Source organism: Elgaria multicarinata, chromosome 7, assembly GCF_023053635.1.
Source record: "Elgaria multicarinata webbii isolate HBS135686 ecotype San Diego chromosome 7, rElgMul1.1.pri, whole genome shotgun sequence".
NCBI classification, from domain to species: domain Eukaryota; kingdom Metazoa; phylum Chordata; class Lepidosauria; order Squamata; family Anguidae; genus Elgaria; species Elgaria multicarinata.
In genome coordinates this window covers 114,553,706-114,570,770 of record NC_086177.1, presented here as the reverse complement: position 1 = coordinate 114,570,770, position 17,065 = coordinate 114,553,706, and the positions used below count along the sequence as shown (strand labels likewise).

General features: G+C 47.0%; 1 protein-coding gene across 2 annotated transcripts in view; it reads left to right on the top strand.

Annotated features, from left to right (window-relative positions):
• Positions 1-16,705, top strand: part of CPSF1 (cleavage and polyadenylation specific factor 1) — a 62,995-nt gene extending 46,290 nt beyond the window's left edge. For both annotated transcript variants that reach the window (XM_063131225.1, XM_063131224.1), the window contains exons 29-38: positions 840-924; positions 1,524-1,665; positions 2,888-3,040; positions 4,093-4,269; positions 4,383-4,449; positions 12,874-12,921; positions 13,261-13,416; positions 14,606-14,735; positions 15,013-15,151; positions 16,467-16,705. In XM_063131225.1, the coding sequence (XP_062987295.1) occupies positions 840-924; positions 1,524-1,665; positions 2,888-3,040; positions 4,093-4,269; positions 4,383-4,449; positions 12,874-12,921; positions 13,261-13,416; positions 14,606-14,735; positions 15,013-15,151; positions 16,467-16,514 (1,145 nt within the window). In that variant the 3' untranslated portion in view covers positions 16,515-16,705. The remainder of the gene's footprint in view (positions 1-839; positions 925-1,523; positions 1,666-2,887; positions 3,041-4,092; positions 4,270-4,382; positions 4,450-12,873; positions 12,922-13,260; positions 13,417-14,605; positions 14,736-15,012; positions 15,152-16,466) is intronic.
• The last annotated feature ends 360 nt before the right edge of the window (positions 16,706-17,065 follow it).

Genomic DNA, 17,065 nt, shown 5'->3' with positions numbered 1-17,065 from the left:
TTGAATTCTCACCAACAAGAGCTGTTGGCAGTTCAGATCCTGGCCAAGGGAGGGTCTCTGTCTTTGCTCTCGGGGACGGCTGAGATTGTGAGGAGGGAGGGAGGTGAGGGTCTCTGCTCCCCCACTGGCAAAGGAGCCCTCAGCCTCCTCATGGGTTCAAAGGACCAGAAGGAGTGGCTTTAAACCAGATTGGACTCTTTGTCCTACTAGAATCACAGAAGAGTAGAGTTGGAAGGGGCCTCTAAGGCCACCGAGTCCAACCCCTTGCTCAGTGCAGGAATCCATCCGAAAGCATCCCTGAGAGATGATTGCCCAGCTGCCTCTTGAAGGCCTCTAGTGTGGGAAAGCCCACCATCTCCCTAGGTCACTGATTCCATTGTCGTACTGCTCTAACAGTCAGGAAGTTTTTCCTGATATCCAGCTGGTATCTGACTTCCTGTCACTTGAGCCTGTTATTCCGTGTCCTGCACTCTGGGAGGATCGAGACGAGATCCTGGCCCTCCTCTGTGTGACAACCTTTCAAGTATTTGAAGAGTGCTCTCATGTCTCTCCTCCATCTTGTCTTCTCCAGGCTCAACATGCCCAGTTCTTTCAGTCTCTCTTCATAGGGCTTTGTTTCCAGACCCCTGATCATCCTGAATGCCCTCCTCTGAACCCTCCGTCTTGGTCTGCTCTGACTGGCAGCAGTTCCCTAGCAGGGCCTCCGGCAGAGAAGGGTCTTTCCTTTTTCTGGGAGATGCCGAGATAGGAACCCTTCTGCCTGTAGAGCAGGAGCTCTGCCACAGCCCTGTGGCCACTTCTCTAACCGGGCAGCCCCCCTCTTTTATCCCCACTTCCAGATGAACGTTACATGCAGCCCCTGCAAGAGGCCTTTTCCATTCAGCTGATCTCTCCGGTCAGCTGGGAGACGATCCCAAACACCAGGTGAGAAGTGGGGGGGGGCGGGGGCGGAGCAGGGCAGAAAGAAAAGGGAAAGGCCTTCCCAGGCCTGGGCTCCAGCCTACGGAGGTCAGGAGGGTGGGGGTGGGCTAGGATCTGCTCAGGTCCTGGTGTGGATGCAGCTGGGTCAGAACAAAGTTGCCTCTAGTCCAGCCTTCCTCAACCTGGGGCGCTCCAGATGTGTTGGACTGCATCTCCCAGAATGCCCCAGCCAGCTGGCTGGGGCATTCTGGGAGTTGCAGTCCAACACATCTGGAGCGCCCCAGGTCGAGGAAGGCTGCTCTAGTCCAACATCCCCCTTCCTCCGGGGCCAACCAGATATTCCCGGAAGCCCACAAACGGAGCTTGAAGGCAGTATCTTTTCCAACCGCCCCCCCTGCCCCTGTGTTTTGGCCTGAGAGGGCATTGGGAGTGCCAGGTGCTCTGGGTGCCCTCCGTGGTGGACTCATGGGCTCCTGGTTCTCCGCAAGAGACTGGCAGGCAGGCAGAGCCAGAGGGGAGCCTGGCCGGGCTGGGTGTAGGAGGGGATTTGGCTCCCCACTCATTCCTGCTCTCCCTCCTCTCCCCCCCCCCCGGCTCTTCAGGATTGACCTGGAGGAGTGGGAACACGTGACCTGCATGAAGACGGTGGCTCTGAAGAGTGAGGAGACGGTCTCAGGCCTGAAGGGCTACATCGCCGTGGGGACGTGCCTCATGCAGGGCGAGGAGGTGACCTGCCGGGGCCGGGTGAGTGGAGCCGGAGGCAAGGCGGCCGCTTTTCTCCCCCCCGCCCCACCTGATCTTGCCCCAAATCCCTCGGACGTATCGCCCCACAAGGTTGCCTGTTTCCTTCAGCGCCCCAGTTGTGCACGATGGGCCTCCCTCAATGTGGGCGTACGAGGCAAAGCTGATCCCACGGGGGTGAGCCAAGGGGCGTGGGCACGACAGGCGTCCCCAGAACATTTGAGCTCCGCACGGGGACCCAAAGGCCTTGAGCTCTTTTGTTCTTCAGTGGCTGGATAGGCCTGGCTTCCCCCACCCCCCACCCCCACCCCCACCCACCCCATGGGATCATAGAATCACAGAATCATCGAGTCCAACCCCCTGCTCAATGCAGGAATCCACCCTAAAGCATCCCTGACAGATGCTTGTCCAGCTGCCTCTTGAAGGCCTCGAGTGTGGGAGAGCCCACAACCTCCCTAGGTAGCTGATTCCATTGTCATACTGCTCTAACAGGAAGTTTTTCCTGATGTCCAGCTGGAATCTGGCTTCCTTTAACTTGAGCCCGTTATTCTGTGTCCTGCACTCTGGGAGGATCGAGAAGAGATCCCGGCCCTCCTCTGTGTGACAACCTTTTAAGTATTTGAAGAGTGCTCTCGTGTCTCCCCTCATGTCTCCCCTCACTCTCTGCCGTGCTCCCTTGGCAGGTGGAGGCCGTGCAGACTGCAAACTTTTGAAAGGGGGTCTTGGAGGTCCTCTGAACCCTCCAGATTCGCCCTGTGCTCTGGATGGGTGTGTGTGTGTCTTTCAAGCCTTCTGTGCTTAAGAGTTTTTCAAACATCTCTTGCATGGAGTCGTGATGCAAAGGCAAACGGCCAGAGAGTTCTGTTACAACATCTTCGGCTTGAGGTTCCGCTCTGTGCTGGCCCATTAAAACTGGAAAAATAGATAAACCGCCCGCTGGCCCCGAGTGCCTATAGACCTCCGTGGAAACATCCGCTGGGCTCGTGGCTTCGTGGCAGTTAAGGCTGCTGAACACAGCGGTTATTTAGTGGTTCTGCTTTAACGTTTCTTCAGCGCCAGCCGCCCGTCCTCCCCATCCCACCTGCCTTGTGGCCCAGAGGCCTTCCGGCGTGCAACGGAGATGAGGGGGAGGCTGGGTTTCTCGTTCCACAAAGCAAAACAGAGTAACCCTGGTCGTGCGGAGTGGCGCGCTCCTCTTTGCTGACTGCCCGGCCTGCCTCTGTAGATCTTGATCACGGACATCATCGAAGTGGTTCCAGAGCCCGGGCAGCCCCTCACCAAGAACAAATTCAAGGTGCTGTACGAGAAGGAGCAGAAGGGGCCCGTCACCGCCCTCTGCCACTGCAACGGCTACCTGGTGTCAGCCATCGGCCAGAAGGTGAGCAGCCTCCACAAGGGGCGATGGGGTGCAACTCTCAGGGTGTTTATTCGAGACCACGGGTTCGTTACTCCTGTCCGGGGATGGACCTGCTGCATAGAATCATAGAATAGCAGAGTTGGAAGGGGCCTACAAGGCCATCGAGTCCAACCCCCTGCTCAAGGCAGGAATCCACCCTAAAGCATCCCTGACAGATGGTTGTCCAGCTGGCTCTTGAAGGCCTCTAGTATGGGAGAGCCCACAACCTCCCTAGGTAACTGATTCCATTGTCGTGCTGCTCTAACAGTCAGGAAGTTTTTCCTGATGCCCAGCTGGAATCTGGCTTCCTGTAACTTGAGCCCGTTATTCCGTGTCCTGCACTCTGGGGGGATTGAGAAGAGATCCTGGCCCTCCTCTGTGGGACAACCTTTTAAGTATTTGTAGAGTGCTATCATGTCTCCCCTCAATCTTCTCTTCTCCAGGCTAAACATGCCCAGGTGTTTCAGTCTCTCTTCATAGGGCTTTGTTTCCAGACCCCTGATCATCCTGGTTGCCCTCCTCTGAACACGCTCCAGCTTGTCTGCGTCCTTCTTGAATTGTGGAGCCCAGAACTGGACGCAATACTCTAGATGAGGCCTAACCAGGGCCGAATAGTATCTCACGTGATTTGGAAGCTCTACTTCTATTAATGCAGCCCAAACTAGCATTTGCCCTTTTTACAGCCGTATCACACTGTTGGCTCCTATTCAGCTTGTGATCTACAACAAGTAGCAGACCCGGTTACACTGAGGGAAATGGGGATGGTGGTAGAACCAGGTCTGAAACTAAGGATGAGGTCATTGGCCTCATGGGGGTTATAAAAGGCCAGGGCTTCATCAGTTTGTGAGAGAAAGATCCCGGGAGAAACCCGCCACATGTACTCAAGGCTGGCTTCACCCACTGTGTCCACCATGTAGGTAAATGTGAAATGTGCTGCACTTTGAATGTCTCTAGCATGGGAGAGCCCGTGACCTCACCCACGTCTGTCTGTCTCTCGGTCTGCCTGAGCCGCGGCATCTGTTTCCCCGCTGCAGATCTTTTTGTGGAGCTTAAAGGACAATGACCTGACAGGCATGGCCTTCATCGACACGCAGCTCTACATCCACCAGATGATCAGCGTCAAGAACTTCATCCTGGCGGCCGACGTCATGAAGAGCATCTCACTGCTCCGCTACCAGGAGGAGAGCAAGACGCTGTCCCTCGTCAGCCGGGTGTGGAGCCTGCAGGGGGCGGAAGCTGGCGGTGGGGTCCATCTGGATGTGGCCGGTGGTCCAGAGAAGCCTGGTCCCATGACGCTGACCCCTCTCTCTCTCTTGCCCCCCAGGACGCCAAGCCTCTGGAAGTTTACAGCGTGGACTTCATGGTGGACAGCGCCCAGCTGGGATTCCTGGGTTTGTAGCCTGAGGGGGGCGTCTGGGAAGGGCATGGCCAGGGGTGGGTGGGTGGGTGGCTTGCCCTGCATTGAGGGTCAGACTGGTACCAGGAAGTTTGGTGGTGGTGGTGGGGCGGGAGGGGGGGGGCAGAGGGAAGGTGTGGGCTCTCCCACCCTAGAGGCCTTCAAGAGGCAGCTGGACAACCATCTGTCAGGGATGCTTTAAGGTGGGTTCCTGCATTGAGCAGGGGGTTGGACTCGATGGCCTTGTAGGCCCCTTCCGACTCTGCTATTCTATGATTCTAAGGCACCAACACCCACCCAGGCCTCACAGGTTGAGCAAGGAAGCCCACCCACGTGTTGCGCTGTAGAGGCTCTGATCCTGCACTGGGGGCGAGCCCAGGTGCAGCTTCCACATCGCCCAAGTGGCGTCGTTGGCACTTGCCGGCCTGGCTGGCCTGGCTTCGCTTTGTCCGTGGAGGGGGAAGGTGGCTCTGCCTTCAGCCGTCTTCATCATAAGGACGGAGAGAGAGTGTTGAGATTGAATCGGGGTCTCGTATTCAGAGCAAGCTCTGACTCGTGTGCCTGAGAATAGGAAATCCATCTAGGGGAGACCCCGTTGAGGGGATTGTTTAGCCTAGTTTACATTGTATTCCCTAAAAGCATCCATTACTCCTCTTCTGAAATCTCTTCATTGGCTTCCAATTCACTTCAGAATCCAATATAAACTTCTCCTGTTGACCTACAAAGCTTTTCACAGTCTAGCTCCTTCCTCTCTCTCCTCTCTCATCTCACACTATTGCCCCGCTCGTGCTCTTCGCTCCTCAGACGCCATGCTTCTCGCCTGCCCAAGGGCCTCTACTTCCCTTGCTCGGCTTCGTCCATTTTCTTCTGCTGCCCCTTACGCCTGGAACGCTCTTCCAGAACATTTGAGAACTACAAACTCAATCACAGCTTTTAAAGCTCAGCTAAAAACTTTTTTTTTCTTTTTTTTATAATAATTTTTATTTTTAAAACATCCAAACAATACAACAATACAATATAAAACAATGCCCCATAATACACAATAATATAAAGTAAACAATTTAATAAACATATGTTCTAACTTAATTCCATTTAACATAACATAATTAACGTAAGTGTGCTCCCTCAAACCCCGGGATCTTATTCATGTTTCCAAAATCTCATTACTTCCTCTGGAGGTGGTTTCCCTCTCCCCTTTAGTAATACAAATTCTAGAAACTGTTTCCATATTCCTTCAAAATCATTCATTTTTATCATTCCTTTTCTAACTTTCATGTTACAAGTTAATTTATCATTAATAGCAATATCCCATATTTCTTTATACCAAACTTTAAACTTTTCTTTTTCCTAAAGCTTTTAGAACTTGATTTTGTTCTGACTTTTATACTGTTAGTTTTACTCTGCCCTGTGCCTGTTTGGTGCATTCTCTTCCCCTTCCTATTGTTTTATTATGATTTTATTAGAATGTAAGCCTATGCGGCAGGGTCTTGCTATTTTATTGTTTTACTCTGTACAGCACCATGTACACTGATGGTGCTATATAAATAAATAAATAAATAAATAACATTTTGAGGGCCAACATATGTTTCCCAATCTGTTTTAAACTGAGCTGTGTGCTCCCTCCGCTTAAGAAAAGAAATCAGATCAAAATTTTGCATTCTGCAGTCGGCCTTGAACCAACTATGCAAATTTGCATGTCAGCTTGTTTTTGCCTGTAGTTCATTCTGCTACTAATAGAGCCGGTGTAGCGCAGCGGCTAGAGCGTTGGACTCGGATTCGGGAGATCCGGGTTCTAGTCCCTACTGAGCCATGGAAACCCACTGGGTGACTTTGGGCCAGTCCCAGACTCTCAGCCCAACCTACCTCACAGGGTTGTTGTTATTGTGTGGATAAAATGGGGAGGGGGAGGATTATGTACGTCGCCTTGGGTTCCGTGGAGGAAAAAAGACGGGATATAAATGCAATAAATAAATAAATAAATAAATAAATAAATAAATAAAAGTCCCGGGCTGCAGGTACAACACACAAAGCTATGGAAATTCTCCCCACTTCCTGCCCTTTTAATCCTGCTACCTAAAAGGCCAGGTTAAAAACAAAACGAACTAAACTCAGGTTGGGTGTGGAGGAGGGGAACGTGTTCCCCCTCCAGCTGCTTCTTTTTTTTTTTTTTTTTTTTTATTCATTTTCTACACTATATAAACATAAAAAAAACATTCCAAAATATAACTAAAACAACACAATAGGAAAAAAAAAAACTTCAAACATCTGCTACATACATATTGAATAATTGTTGAGTACAAATATCAAAAACTATTACATATGCCTTATCACACTACAACATCTTCGTTCTTAACATAAAAGTGCACCCCCCACCTCGGGATCATTCTTGAGTCCAAAATCTAATCGTTTCTTCTGCTGGTGGTTTCCCACTTCCCTTAGTAAACACAAACACTAGGAACTGTTTCCAGATTCCTTCGAACTCATTTATTTTAGTTACGCCTTTTCTCCACTTAATATTACATGTCAGTTTATCATTAATGGCTATGTCCCATACTTCTTTATACCATTCCTCAATAGAATATTCCCCTTGAATCTTCCAGTTCCTAGCTACCATCAGTCGTGCTGCAACCAACAAACTCGATACCAGCTCTATAGTTCCTTTTCCACACTTTATATCTTCAAATAGTGACAGCAATGCTATTTTTGGTGTTTGTTCTATTTTCATTCCCACTATTTCTTCAATTTCTGAGAACACCATCTTCCATAATCTTTGTACATATTTGCATTGCCACCACATATGTAAATACGTTCCTTTTTCCCCACAACCTCTCCAACAATTCGCTGAATGTTGATCACTTATCTTATTCAATCTAACCGGGGTTAGGTACCACCTCCATAAAATTTTAAAATAATTCTCCTTTATTCTTACTGATAAACTTCTCAACACTCTTTGTTTCCATAGTCCCTCCCAGCTCTGTCGCCCTGTTTGTATCTTCAAATCTGATTCCCAAACCATTTTCTCTGTATTCTCTCTAAACTCCGTCTCTAACAATATTTTATATATTTCACTCATTAATCCTTTTAAAACTATACTACCTCCTTTTCCTTCCTCCTTACTTCCTACTAATTCTTCAAACCTCGTCATCTTTCTGCACATTCTATTATCTTTAATCCACTTTTTATTCCATTGATCTAATTGACCATACTCTAGCCACGATAGCTTCTTCTCCTTTAACAAATTTTCCATATCCTCTCTTGTTTTAATATCTCTTACCCAATCCTTTAATTTTATTTTATTTTTCTCTTTTAATATTTTACATAATCTACCCTTTAGATCCTCTGGGAAATTCTTTAACATTATTATCGGTGCTAGGGGAGAGTTGCTCGGAAGCAGCTTCCCTTTAAATTTACTCCAAATTTCCCATTGCATCCTCAGAAGTGGATTATCTATACTTCCAACCCACTTTCTTCCTCCGTCTTTAAAAAAAACATTCTCCAAATTCATCTCTACCTTACTTATGGTTTTTTCTTCCATCCAATGTAAATCTCCTACTCCCATAATTGCTTCTACAACATGTCTTAATCTATTTGCTACGTAATATAATTTTATGTTTGGGAGACCCATTCCCCCCTTTTTTTGGCTTAGGTACCAGTTATTTTTATTCACTCTTGCTTTCTTTCCTCCATTACAATATTTATTAATTATATTTTGCCAACTTTTTATCTCGGTTTCTGATATTTTTATAGGTAACATCCTAAATACAAAATTAATTTTAGCTAATATCTTCATTTTTATCAAAGCTATTCTCCCAAAACAAGATAAGTTTAATCTTTTATATTTCTCCAATTTCTCTAGTACCTCCTTCTTTAACCTCGTTAAATTTTCCCTTTCTAGATTCTCTAAATTTTTTGTAATTTTAATTCCCAAATATTTAATCTCATTCTTAACTTTCAATTCCATTCCCTTAAATTCCCAATCCTTTTCTTCCTTCTTGGTATAGTTAAACAACATCATCTCTGATTTAGACCAATTTATTTTTAACCCTGTAATTTCCTCAAATTCCCTCAGATGATATTTAATTCTTTCTAATTTTCTTAATGGATTCTTAATGGTCAATAAAGTATCATCCGCAAACATGTTTAACTTTATTTCCCTTACCTCTCCAATTCCTTCTAACTCTTCATCCTCCCTTAGTGCCTTCGCCAAAACTTCCATAACCATTACAAACAGGACCGGCGAGAGCGGACATCCTTGTCTTGTTCCTCTGGCTAGTCGTATCTTTCCAGTAAATCCGTCATTTACCACCACTACCGCCGTATTTTGGGAATATAGCTGTTCTATTACATTTTTAAATTTATTTCCAAATCCCAATTTATCTATAATACTCTTTAGTGCCTGCCAGCTCACACAATCAAAAGCTTTAAAAATATCTAATGCCATAATACCTGCCTTAATATTTTCTTTTTTTATTACATTTATTACATTTAAAACTCTTCCCACTAAATTATGCATATGCCTTCCTACCACAAACCCACATTGATCTACTCCTATGTATTCCGATAAAAATTTATTTAGCCATTTGGCCATAATAGATGTGAAAATTTTTGCATCCTGATTTATTAACGAAATAGGTCTATAAGAGTCGGGATTAGTCAAATCTTTATCTGGTTTTGGGATCAGAATTATCACTGAATGTTCCCATGATTCAGGTATCTTCTCTCCTGATAATATCCTATTATAAAGTTCCATTAATTTTGGAGCTAAATAATCTTTGAAGACCTTATAATATTCCGGACCCAAACCATCTGCTCCCGGTGATTTACCAACTTTTAACTTATCAATAACCTCTTCAACTTCTCTTTGACTTATTACTGACTCCATTAACTCCTTATATTCTAATTTTATTCCCTTCTTTATAAACCTTCCAATATACTCCTCCACCTTTTCTTGTTGAATGTCTTTAACCTTATACAATTCCTGATAAAATTCCTGAAAATTTTTTAATTTAGTTTTCATTGCATAACAATAATTCCCTCGGCTATCTTTCAACGTTTCTATCCCATTCCTCCCTTTTTCTTTTTGTGTGAGCTTGGCAAGCAACCTCGAGTTCTTATTACTGTTTTCAAAGTATTCCCTTTTCATATACATTAAATTCTTTTGAACCTCCTCTATATTTAAATTTTCTAATTGTTTCTTCTTAGCTTGTATTTCCACTAATTTATATTTATCTTTAACTCGCCAATAACTTTCCTCCAAGTTTTTAATTTCTATCTCTAACTTTTCCTGCTCTACACGTTGTTGTCTTTTTAAACTACATGTTTCTCTAATACAGATTCCTCTTACTACAGCCTTCATGGTGTCCCAAATGACTGATCCAGCTGTTCCTCCTTTTTCATTAATTTCCCATGACTCCGACAATTCGTTCCGAATTTTCTCTACTACTTTATTATATTTCAATATCCTTGTGTTCAGTTTCCATCTATATGCCTCTTTATAATCTTTCTTAACTGTAAATTCTAAACTTAACAAGGCATGATCAGTTACTTTTATTACCCCCATTTCCATTTTACAAATCCTCGTTGCAAAATCTTTTGAAATAAATATATAATCTATCCTGGAGTATGTATGATGTACTGGGGAAAAATATGAAAATCCAGGCCTATTCCCGTTAAGTAAACGCCACGAATCTAAGTAATCATTTTCTTTTACTAATTTATTCAATATAGTCATATTATTCCTCTTTTCAGCATTAGTGGGATTTGACCTGTCCCATTTATTATCCATAACCATATTAAAATCCCCAGCTAATATAGCATACCCCTCCTTAAATTCTTCTATTTCTTTAAATAACTTTATAAAAAACTCTCTATGCCTCTCATTTGGGGCATAAACATTAATCAAAGTATAGACCTTTCCCTCAATTTTACCTTTTAACATGAGATATCTACCCTTATCATCCTTTTTTACTTCTTCTAATATAAACCCACTTTTTTTTTGAAATCAAAGTGGCCACTCCATTTTTTTTCGATGTCCCTAATGACTTTTCATAATAGGCTAACCACTTTAATTTTATCATATTCGAATTCTCGGAGCCTTGGTGTGTCTCTTGAACCATTATAATATCTGATCCCTCTTTATTAAACATTTGTTCTATTCTCTTCCTTTTCACGACTGCCCCCAAACCTTTAACATTGAGTGTTGATACCTTTATCTTTTTATCCATAATCACCCTTTTGAATCCTCTTCTGATCCCTTGTGCTCAGCAATTCAAACTTGCTTACATAAAAACACAAACCCCATACATAAACCCCCCACCCTCCTACCCCAATCCCTCCTCTCCTACCTTCCCCCCCTCCCCACCCCCCCACTCTAATCCCCCCCCCATATCCCCGTGAGTCTAATACTCCAGCCATCTACTTTAAAGGGGGGGGGAGGCAGTGCTGCGCCTGGCCGGCAGGTCTCTTTATTGGCATTTCTATTTGCAATTATCTCCAAACATAATTAACAATTCTCTTACTCTCCAGATGTCCCAGCTTCGTTCCCTCCCCCACCCACTCCAGCCCCATTTGTTTCTCCATCCAGACCCAGCCTCTTCAGCAATTCTTTACCTTGACCCAATGAGGTTACTCTGTATTCCCTCCTCCCATATGTAGATCTTAAAAAAAAAAAAAAAAAGGGGAAACCGAGTAACCCCATACATAAGGAATTTTATTCTTCACTAATATTTCCGTTATTAGTTTAAGACTTCGTCTCCAATTTAATGTGTGTTGAGAAAAATCATTAAAAATTTGCACTGTTTTATCTTTATATTATATCTGATTCTTAAGTCTCAATTCTTTCATAATTTGCTCTTTTTTATAATAATTACCAAATTTCACCAAAATGTCTCTAGCCCTTTAGTGGTTTTGCCCCCACACACGATGGACTCGATCCGGATCCTATCCGTCTATTGATATATCAGGCATCAGCTCCTTGAACCAGTTCACGATGATTTCTCTAAGATCTTCTCCCTGCGACTCCTTTAGCTGCTTTATTCAAAAAGTAGATCTACTAGATTAATCTTCCAAGGCAATCGATCACAGTACCCATTCTTTAAATTGTATATTAGTTGATTTCTCAAAAGCCTCTTATTTCTTCTGGTCCAAATCCGCTTTAGCCTCTATCTTTTTGATCTTATCCGAATTTTCCGCCGTTTTATCCGCTAAATACACAATTAATGTCTAAATTCACTCATATGCTGATCCATTTTTTTTAAAATATAACAATGTTATTTTCAGCTATAATGGGCCTGATCTCCATCAACGAGGGAGGGTTACTACCACTTTCTCCTCCTTCAGTCATATTTTTTCTTTATTTGGTATTGTATCCAAAGGGACTGGGTCTTTATCTTCCTCCTCTTGCTCAACTCCAGGGGCTGTCCTTTCCAGGAGGGAGAGGCATGCCAAATTATGATTTGAAAGTTCCTTTTTTTATGATTTGAAGGTTTCTTATTTTTTTTTCTTTTTTTTTTCTTTTCTTCTTTTTTTGTATATTAAGCTTTGCCCAACTTTTGATCTTTCTTTTAACGTTAGGCATGGGACTCTTCTGGGTAGGGCATAAATCTTAGAGTGTAACTCACTTCCTTAGCAACTTATGCTGGCTTCTCTGTTATATATCAAACACTTTTTCCTTCTTCATGAGGGGGGGGGAATATCCAGTTCACAACAGCATTCACTAGAGGGGATCAGTTTAATCATTCACAGCCTCTCAGCTTCCCACATCTCCCTCACCGAATGCCGAATGCAGCTTCTTCCACCTTCTCTCCCCCCCTTCTCGCCACGCCAATAAATCCAATCAACAACTTCCACCTTACAAAGCCAGCATTTCAATCGTTCCCATGTGAGATAAGAATGAAAGGTTATAACACAAATCAATGTCCAGCAAGCATAAATTCCTTCTTTTTAAACTGCGTCAGTGTTTGCTCTTTACTTTCGGTTTCGATAGTGTTGCCGTTTACACAGACATTGTATTAAACATCAATCATCTCACCTCCCTTCTTCAAATCTCTCCACTTTTCCAGCTCCTGTGACTTTTATAATCATTTTCTGTCGTTTGCTCAAAGATTTATGCCCATTAGAAGAGAGATAATTGCTTTTTCCGGCAAACGCCGCTTAGAGCCTCAGAAGAACCCCGCCATTGCTCAGGCGGCCAGCTCCGCCCCCCCCCCCTCCAGCTGCTTCTAAAAGCAGGGTGCCGGGGCGGGGGGGTGGTGGTGGGGAGAATCCTGCCTCATTGGCGGTGTGGATTGGACACTGCTGGCTGTGTGTTTGGAGCCAGGGTGTGCCGTCCTCTCCGCTGAGGCTCCTGCAGGGCTGTGGTTCCGGCCTGGTCCGGCCACGCTCGGGAGCTTTGGCTGAACTGTGTCGCTCTCTTTTGCAGTGTCTGACAGGGACCGGAATCTCCTGGTCTACATGTACCTGCCGGAAGGTGAGAGCAAAGCTACAGTGACTGGTTCCACCTTTGTGCAGGGGGGAGATTTAGCTCCATGATCCCTCTCCCTGCTTCTCGTCGCTGACAGTCTGGTTCTGCTGGCGCCTCCTAGCCTGGGGAGACTCGTACGAAGGCTGAATCGGAAGGTGGGCGGCAGCCTGAGGAGGGATTTCTTTCCAGGCTTCCTGCTAGCCAGGACTTTGCAAATAGGAGCTGGGACTTGGTGGTGCCTCTCTGGGTCTCGGCTGCAAGGTCGAATGTGTCCCAGTGCTTCCGCACGGCCTGACGGAATCTCCTCTCTCCCCACCCCACACAAACTTTTGCCTCTCTTTCCAGCCAAGGAAAGCTTTGGCGGGATGCGCCTCCTGCGCCGAGCCGATTTCCACGTGGGGGCCCACGTCAACGCCTTCTGGAGGACCCCCTGCCGGGGAGCCATGGAAGGGCCCACCAAGAAATCCATCGCCTGGGAGAACAAGCACATCACCTGGTTTGGTACGGCGGGGGGGGGGGGGCAGGAGTGGGCGGCGGCGGCGGCGGCGGGGCCCTGGGACAAGCTGGCGGGAGGCCGAGGGGGCCGTCTTTGCAAAGGGTCGGAGAGAATTGAGCTCGGGACCAGCACTTCAGGTTTAGCCCGTCAGGATTGCAGACAAGCTGGAGCGTGTTCAGAGGAGGGCAACCAGGATGATCAGGGGTCTGGAAACAAAGCCCTATGAGGAGAGACTGAAAGAACTGGGCCTGTTTAGCCTGGAGAAGAGAAGATGGAGGGGAGACAGGATAGCACTCTTCAAATACTTGAAAGGTTGTCACACAGAGGAGGGCCAGGATCTCTTCTCGATCCTCCCAGAATGCAGGACACGGAATAACGGGCTCAAGTTAAAGGAAGCCAGATTCCGGCTGGACATCAGGAAAAACTTCCTGACTGTTAGAGCAGTACGACAATGGAACCAGTGGCCTAGGGAGGTGGTAGGCTCTCCCACACTAGAGGCCTTCAAGAGGCAGGTGGACAGCCACCTGCCAGGGATGCTTTAAGGTGGATTCCTGCATTGAGCAGGGGGTTGGACTCGATGGCCTTGTAGGCCCCTTCCAACTCTGCTATTCTATGATTCTATGATCTGGGAGTGAGGATGCCAGATTCCAGCTGGACATCAGGAAAAACGTCCTGACTGTTAGAGCAGTACGACAATGGAATCAGTTACCTAGGGAGGTTGTGGGCGCTCCCACACTAGAGGCCTTCAAGAGGCGGCTGGACAACCCTCTGTCAGAGATGCTTTAGGGTGGATTCCTGCATTGAGCAGGGGGTTGGACTCGATGGCCTTAGAGGCCCCTTCCAACTCCTCTATTCTATGATTCTATGATCTGGGAGTGAGGATGCCCTTGAGGGTTGCATTTTTGAATGCCGACAGCTGAATAGAAGGAAGGGGATTTGCGTTTTGGTGAAGGCAGTTTTCTTTCTCTTTTTGTCATGGTGATACGTTTCAAATACCCGCTTTTGTGAACTTTTAATAAACCTTTGATTTCCCACAGTGGACACTTCTTAAATGTTGCATGCATGTGAGCTGCGCCCTCACGTGACCTTCGCCGGGTGGGAAGTGAATCCAGGTGCTAACGCAAGGAGCCGGCTTGAGCCCTGGGTTTCGGCGGGAGCAGCAGGCGCTGACGGGCTTTGCGTTTCTTTCCGCAGCCACTCTGGACGGCGGGATGGGGCTGCTGCTGCCCATGCAAGAGAAGACGTACCGGCGCCTGCTGATGCTGCAGAACGCCCTGACCACAATGCTGCCCCACCACGCCGGCCTCAACCCTCGTGCCTTCAGGTACCGGAGGGCTCCGGAGCTCCTTCCCCCGGCTTTGCGTTCTCTCCCTCTCCCCTTGCCAGGTGGCCCTTGCACTTTGCGTGGGCCGTGCCGAAGCCGTGTCTGCAGCAGCAGACTCTCCAGGCCCAACTCCTTTTGCCACCAAGTTCATCCCTCCCTCCTCCCAATGCTTGGGCTTGCAGGCAGGAGTCAGGTGTTTCCCCGGGCCCTTCTGGTCAGCATTTGGTAAGAACTCCTTTCGCCTGACCTGCTGCCTGCCCCCTCCTTCCCCCGCTAGGATGCTGCACATGGACCGACGCATCTTGCAGAACGCCGTGCGCAACATCTTGGACGGGGAGCTGCTGAACCGCTACCTGTACCTGAGCACCATGGAGCGCAGTGAGCTGGCCAAGAAGATTGGCACCACGCCCGACATCGTGAGTGGGGAAGGAGCGGGTGGCAGGGCGAGGAAGCCACCGGGCAGCAAGGGCGGCCTCAAGCCGGCAGGGGCTCCTTTCAGCTCCCCCGAGCCCATGATAAGATCACTTGCTGCCTGCTGAGCTTGTCTGTGGCTGCAGATGTCTGGGCATGTTGATTTTGCGTCCAGTTCTGGGCTCCACAATTCAAGAAGGACACAGACAAGCTGGAGCGTGTTCATCTCACACTATTGCCCCGCTCGTGCTCTTCGCTCCTCTGATGCCATGTTTCTCGCCTGCCCAAGGGCCTCTACTTCCCTTGCTCGGCTTCGTCCATTTTCGTCTGCTGCCCCTTCCGCCTGGAACGCTCTTCCAGAACATTTGAGAACTACAAGTTCAACCACAGCTTTTAAAGCTCAACTAAAAACTTTTCTTTTTCCTAAAGCTTTTAAAACTTGATGTTGTGCAGACTTCTACTGTTACTTTCTACTGTTAGTTTTTCCCTACCCTGTGCCTGCTTACCCTTCCCTGTACCTGTTGGCATTCTCTTCCCCTCCTTATTGTTTTACTATGATTTTATTAGATTGTAAGCCTATGCGGCAGAGTCTTGCTATTTACTGTTTTACTCTGTACAGCACCATGTACATTGATGGTGCTATATAAATAAATAATAATAATAATAATAATAATAATAAGAGGAGGGCAACCAGGATGATCAGGGGTCTGGAAACAAAGCCCTATGAAGAGAGACTGGAAGAACTGGGCATGTTTAGCCTGGAGAAGAGAAGATGGAGGGGAGACATGAGAGCCCTCTTCAAATACTTAAAAGGTTGTCCCACAGAGGAGGGCCAGGATCTCTTCTCGGTCCTCCCAGAGTGCAGGACACGGAATAACGGGCTTAAGATAAAGGAAGCCAGATTCCAGCTGGACATCAGGAAAAGCTTCCTGACTGTTAGAGCAGTACAACAATGGAACCAGTGACCTAGGGAGGTGGTGGGCTCTCCCACACTAGAGGCCTTCAAGAGGCAGCTGGACAAGCATCTGTCGGGGATGCTTTAGGGTGGATTCCTGCATTGAGCAGGGGGTTGGACTCGACGGCCTTGTAGGCCCCTTCCAACTCTGCTATTCTATGATTCTATGATTTAGGGACCAGTGCTAAAAGGCAGAGCCCACGGGGCGGGTTTCAAGCAGAAGACTCTTCAGACAGGGCAAGTTCCTGGAAGCCAGTGGTGCCATTTTTGCTGCCTTTAGTAGGGGGGAGGGAGAAATGGTCCAGCCTCTGCCCTTGGGCCTCCCCGGTTTCTTAACAGCCTTGTTTTTTCTGCTTTCCCTGCAGATCCTGGAAGATTTGTTGGAGATTGATCGAGTCACAGCTCATTTCTAGGGACTTCTCCTCCGTGGGTGTGTGGGTGTGTTGTGGGCAGCAATTCAGTGTCTCTCTCAACTCCCCAAGGTGTAAAGTATTTCCGGCTGGGCTGTTTGCCTCCTTGTTTATTGTTGTATGGTGTGTGTGGTTGTTTTTTTTAAAAAAAGCAAACTGTAAAGGATTTGTTTAAAAAAATGACAAACTCACAATGACTGCTGCCTCTTTATGGAACTGCACAGGCGTGGCCTTGGAAGGCATGTGTGTGTGTGTACATATGTATTATGGGATTCATGTCCAGCACCTATTGGCAGGTGGTTCAGAGTCTGGAAGAGGGTAGCGTGGCCCAGAGAGCTCTGGGGAAGCCAGGGGCTCCCGACTCTACGTAAGACCTTTGCCCTGTGCTCTACTGTGCCGTCAGCCCTCCCTTTACTGTTGCAGTTCAGGAGCCATTCTCTAAAAGAGGGCAAAATACGTTGCGCGTTCCACGGCGTAGCCCCGTTTGCCAAAAGAGGCCGGAGTCTGAGGAAGCAGAAGACGGGAGAGGGACCCCACTCCTTCACAGAATCACT